Raw genomic sequence first — 6,505 nt, 5'->3', positions numbered from 1 at the left:
CCTTTAATCGCATATTTATAATATCATTTATAAGTGCATTATAATGCATTATAAATGTGGTTAATATATCATTAGATGATCGTAAATCAATCGTAAATCAATCATAAATCAAAGTAAGATATGACAAAATATGATTTATTGATGGAAATTCAGGGCAATTGTGTGTGCCCAGTATCTTTCCGATGATAAAATGGCCACCAACGTAATTAAAAAAGTCAACCAAAGATCAAGATTCCTATACAAGATTCCTGCCCACTTTGACAGGCTGGCTTAGGGTTGACGACAGAGTACAGCATCTTGCAATGGGTCTGGTCCAAAGGATTCGATACACCACCAAGATAGTAGATATACCCATGTACCTGTCTAAATACTTCCTTAATGTCAATGAAGTCCACACCCACAACACCACAGCAAGGGCAGAATCCAGAGGGAGTTCAACAAACCATGTGTAACCCAGATTCGGCACAAACAAGGGACTAAATTCAAATTAAAAAATGTGGAACACCCTACCAACTGTCATTAAGACATGTGAATCCCTTGACTCCTTCAAAACCGCTCTCAAAGGGCACCTACGGACGGCTGCAATTCGAAACTGGCCCGTGGCCCCCGTATAATCTGAATCCCCCACCCACCCCTTTTCCCTCACTGTATATGTTTTTCCCCCTTTTACCTATAGGCTCCTTGCTCCTTGATGATTTCCTGTTTTTGGCTATATAGAAATATTTGTAGGCTAGTCTCTAAATGTTATGATGAATTGAAAACGGTGGACCCTTTTGTAAACAAGTGTAATGCTTATGGTGTTGTCCACTCACAGGTTCAGTTTTTGTATTGAGTTGTGCTTGAAATGTACTGTAATTCTGCAAACTGTTAAATACTTCAATTAATCAATCAAGTGATTGTTTTTCACAGCAGCCGCACGCACGCACGCACACGCACGCGCGCACACACACACACACACACACACACACACACACCTTTTTCATTATGTGTCATGTGACATATAATGAAATAGTATTATGTGACCACTGACCACAGAGATGCTTTTTCTAATTCCTACTGAAGACCGTCATGCAAATTGCAAAACAAACTCACTGCGGTTGCAGTAAAGTAACTTTCTTCCAACTACTTGCTGTGCAAATCCAAGAAAATCCATTCCGTGTTTTCCCTCCACCCCATGATCTGGCTCACTGGCAGGTTTGTTTACTGGCGGAGGAGAAGCAGGGAACTGAGGGAAGAAGGGGATCCTTATGGGGACTTGCATGGAGACTGCATAATCTACCTCTAGTGGGGAACAGAAAAAGCCTACGTTTCAAACTTCAAATTTGGAATATTTTCCCATTAAAACAATCGTTCACGTTTCTTGTGAAAGTGTCGCATGAAACCCTCGGAGCAGCAGCAGCGCAGTTGGATTGGTTTCCCACACCGACAGAGAGCTGATGATGATCAGCCACGACGAAGTATGATGACAGAAGAACAACACTCATTCAAATCACAGCAGCCTTGAAGACTCCACGTACAAGAGTTTGTTTTGGAGCCGTGTCTCTGCGCTTCACCAGAGCGCTGCTATCAGATCAAGACCATCCATGCGCAACAAGAGAAATGTGCTTCTTGTTCTTGGTTTATTGACGGGGATTCCATTTTCATGCTGCCCGTGTGTGTGTGTGTGAGTGAAACGCAGTGAGTTTACTACGCCACGCTGCCTGCCACGACCCTCGGCTCGGATCAGCGAACTGGCATGGTGGTCGTGTCTGTCTGCACATCTTCATTGCAAACAACCCGACACTGCACAAAGAGGACACGCGAGGACCTTAACTGACACGTTCGTGATATATTAAACCGACATGTTCTTGAACTTGCAAGTAAGCTAGTACTGTGTACAACAACAAAACTTGCGCTGTGGCCTGTTCTGCTCCCCAGCAGCAGGTCGCGTCGGTCGCATATGACTTCTCCTTTTGTCTCTGTCTCATTAGAACAGCGCACCGATGCATCTAACCAGGAACGAACACATGACTGAATATTCATATCCGATGGGAGTGAATGAATTAATGAAATGAATGAATGCTGGTGGTGAATTTCCACCCGACAGCAATTAGCCATGACGTGGCTAACGTTAGCCATCTGACTGCTGAACACGTTGGACTCTCTCCTGCTTCCTTCCCTCCGCCCATTTTCCGGGGATGATGTGTTTATATTTTTGTTTACCTGTTGGTTCGTCCTGCGTGAAGTACACATAAAACCCATCACATCCCCTGGAGCCATTTCTTTGGCTAGTTTGAAGTGCGATCACAAGGATTATTCGCAACCAGCTCCGCAGAGGGGCTATAGCCGTTGGATGTTATTGACTTAACCTGAGTCAATATGTGGCTCCGGACTTTCTTTGTGGTTTTTGTGACCAGTGTCTTCATTGTGTGTATCAGTCACCAAACGGCCGGAGAGAGTAAGTATCGATCAACAAACACCACTTGTGTCCGTGTCACATTATGTGCATTTCAACTAGAATAACGGGATTGACAGCTGTCTCATAAGAATAATAATAATGGCAGGTATAGGCAGGCAGCAGTAGCGATGTGTTGAAGGTCTGAAGGGAGTCAAGGGACAAAGGTTGTCACTTATCGGCTGTTTGGCTCCACGAGAACTGTAAACAAAATGTGTTGTTCTGAAGTGCTGCGCTGAGAATGAACAAATTATAGCCATCATTGCTGCCAAGAACGAGATTTATTGCTGCGTGGCAGCATCAATGCCGATCCTTTTATTTTCTGTGCAACCCCGATCTACATACACACAAAATCATATTAAGAGTGTAGAAAAGGATGTATGTACTTATGCACTCTCGGGGACCCGGGGTTACCGCCTGTACTAAGGGTCAATTTGGTCAGTTAACCGAGGACCCCCTGCAGCCCCCATCAAAGACCCCTGGTCGTCCACAGATTCCACGTTGGAGTTCCAGTGGTTTAAAATAAACATTCTGCAGATAATTATGGTCCAGTTTTGTATAAGGAAAGACACACTACATAGTGATGTTTGATATCACAATTCGACCTACTGTCCCATATACCGAGTAGTAGGCGACACCATTTATCACAGCATATGATTGAGGGTTACTAGAGATTTTACAGTTCATAATTGACAGCCTTTCCACCCTGATGCATTTTCTGAACAATTTGGACTTTATGACATAGTTAAATTAAATGCTGTACAGTTCATTAGAAAAATATGACACTGCTTATCCTGCACTTATTTAAAAAAAAATATATTTCTAAATTGAATACCTTCTTTGCATTTGCATTTTCCGTGTGAAAGGTATTGTTCCTGAATTTGTGAACTGTGGGATCTTTTTGATCTTGGAAAGGCACTGTGGACTGAGACATACTGCATGGTACACTGCCTACTCTTCTCTGAGAGCAATGCTCTTGGCAAGGGTATTATCATTATGGCCAGGGCTTGAATTACTTTTGATCTGTCTGTAGTGTAAAGATTTATCTTATTTTGCAGGATAATTCTAGTAACTGCATTGTGCACAGTTGGCTTATATTTGTTTTCCAGCCAGATTAACAAGAATGGCCACTCTATTGTGCTATCTTTGAAGTCTGTACTTCACATTCTGTGCTTATAACCCAGCTCTCTCAAAGGGCTAAAACCCTAATATTGTTAATTTAAATTAATATTAATGAGTTTATAAAAAAACGGAGAGAGGGGAAATGGAAGTAAACTTTGAGGCAATGTCCTCAGATCAGTTTGTGTGAGATTCTAAATGCATACAGTACATCATAAACAAGTTGTGTAATTGTACCGCTGGGGCCCCCCCTCTTGCTCCTCTCAGACTAGAGAGTGAACCACGTAAGGGAAGAGTGCAACTGAGGCCTCACACTGGCGGGTTTCATAAGCTTGTCTGACCAGTGTCGAAGTCAGGGAATTCTCTTTATTTATTTTACTTCTTTGCAGCAGTCCAACTCAGCTGAAAGGAAAAATGTTGCTAGCTAAATGCAGCTTGACGTTAACAGTGTAGCCTATATAATTTGATTTCAGATTGATGTCAGCATCAGCAAGAAGTTCACAGCTGAGATAATTTCTCCTTATAGGACTAGTATTTGTGTGTGTGTGTGTGTGTGTGTGTTGCGCTATAACTATACGTTTCACAAAATTCCACAGCCTCTGTTGTGATGCATGTGTGCACACTAGTGCACACTGCAAATTCCTGAGTGCTACACTCTCTGAGTTAACTGAACACTTATGTGTATTTTGAATCTCTGGCCCCGGCTGCCATTGTGCCAGTGGGAGAGCTCAGTTCACTTCAGGTCGCGTTTCTCCTCTCAAGCGGTCATGTTGTCAAACCGGTAGCCTATCTTGCTCATAAATTTCAGTTACGATGCAGCTACATGTTAACAGACATCCCCTTTGTCACATGTGTCACCCAAGCGGCAAGCGAGGAGGATAATGTTGCGGGATTAAATGTGATGACACAACTTACAACTGGCTTGTGGTTAAATAGGTCTTCTTCTTGGTGTAAAGCAACAGCAAAAATGAACACCGATGCCCCTTGTGAAAGGAAATGCCTGTGTTATTGTGCTCTCACACTTTGGAGGTAATTATCAACAGTGGCCTTTCCTGACCTCAACAATGGCCAATATGGGCCCAGAATTTTCAATGAACTGGAAGCAACATAACCAACACAGAGAGTCTAAACCTGTTATTCTATCTATATTATATGGCATATGCTGTATTGCATGCATGGCATATAATGTAAATCTGAGTCTTGATTGAACTCACCACATGAATCCTAGTGTCCCTATTCCGTGCATGTCACAATAGCCAAATATTCTGCGAAATTAGCCAAACTTCAACCGTGTACTTTATTGTTGTTAATTGACGTACAACAAATTACATCAGAATTTTGCAGTAATATTCGGTTGCCTTAGGATAAAGCAACACATGACATCACCAAACCAATGTGAGATGACAATTTAAAGACGAATGATACGCCCATGAAAAAGTCGAATGATAAAAGTCATACCCTTTTCTTCCGTGTTGGGCGAGGGAAATGTGGAGATGAGAGCAGCGTATGGACAGGTGAATCACCAAACGATCTCGAGGGAGCCGTATCTTCACAGGGCATTGAGTCATAAGCCTGGAGGCAGAATTGTGGTTTGCAGTCTCTGGTTTTATTTTGGAGTGGACTTGCATCCACATCGGTGTCACATGTGGCTAGTGCTGCAGAGTGACTTGCACTAAGCAAAACATTCAACAACATTGTGTTATTGCATCATCAACAACAAAGGGGGAAAAAAGTTAAAGTTTGATTAACATACTTATTTGTACATTTCTTTTGAACGTCAAAAGTCAGAGAGATTGTATCACCTGTATCATTATTCTATGCTTGTGATGTCAGAGCAAACACATTTAGATAATATGCACTAGTTTAGATAAAAAATCTTTTTTTGCTTTTACACCACTCACATGAGCATTATTGCATCCACAACAGTCAACATACCTTTTTAACAAAGCTTTTGCTTAGTCTTTTTTTCCCCCCTTAGGTCTTTTACTCTATACCTTAATTAGTTTGACCTTAATCATTCTCCACCACCCAACTTTATTTTAAAACTAAAAGCCATATATAGGATAGCCTATAGTACAATTCAACATGGTTTCGACACTATTCCCAGATATTTACATCCCTGAAGTGACATCTCCCAACACTTAACTAAGCCTTTGCTTTCCAATAAATGAATAATGATATAACCAGGCAGGCAGTAACCACTCAATGTTCAATACAATTATATATACAGTACAATTCCCAGTCATTCAAAGTCGCAGGGTTATGTGTATCGAGTGTCCCATTACAAAAAACAACCTTGAAATTAACCTTGGTTAATTAATTGTAGACAAAATATCAACGGCACGCCTTCCCTGGTATATCCTCTCATCTTAGCATTATTTTACAGAAGATCAATAAAACGAAAGTACAAAATAAATGTTTCATGTTTGATTGTTTACACTTCGCAATATGCTGATGGACGAATCAACGATTAGCTTTTACAACCGCTTTTCGACGGGGATTACATCACAGCTGTAACGGCGAGCGTGTTCCTCAGTGACCTCGGCATTCTGCAGATTGTGGTTGGTTAGAGTCTAGGTTGGAAAACAACACACCAGTGAAACCTTGAAAAGGGAAGTGTCGCAAGAGTAGAGTGTTTGTGTTCATGCATGCCTCCTGGAGGCCCAGTGATAATGTTCAGCACGGCCAGTCCACCGACAAGTAGCACAGCCCCTACCTGCCTGCCTCCGTCACAAGATTGAGTCCCTGATTGCCGTGCTGTTGTACAGAAAGTATCGATGGAGCCCATGTTTAGGCCGGCTAAACGGGCAAGCAGAGCTCCTCAGAAAGTGGGATAGTCATTTTGATCAATTTTTTTTCTTTACTGCCTACCCCTATTGTGAACATGGGCAAATATGGTCATTGGAGGGCTTGGCCAAGACAGGGGCACCACAGAGGAAATCCAAATGTCCA

At 42.1% G+C, this 6,505-nt stretch overlaps 1 protein-coding gene across 1 annotated transcript in view; it reads left to right on the top strand.

Annotated features, from left to right (window-relative positions):
- The first annotated feature begins 1,216 nt into the window (after positions 1-1,216).
- The window catches only part of LOC308325583 (insulin receptor-like), a 62,048-nt gene continuing 56,759 nt past the window's right edge, over positions 1,217-6,505 (top strand). The window contains exon 1 of the mRNA XM_080778120.1: positions 1,217-2,437. Coding sequence (XP_080634246.1) covers positions 2,359-2,437 — 79 coding nt within the window. The 5' untranslated portion in view covers positions 1,217-2,358. The remainder of the gene's footprint in view (positions 2,438-6,505) is intronic.

Source organism: Protomyctophum bolini, assembly GCF_963924005.1.
Source record: "Protomyctophum bolini genome assembly, chromosome: 12".
Lineage (NCBI taxonomy): Eukaryota > Metazoa > Chordata > Actinopteri > Myctophiformes > Myctophidae > Protomyctophum > Protomyctophum bolini.
This window is presented reverse-complemented; position numbering and strand designations above follow the sequence as displayed.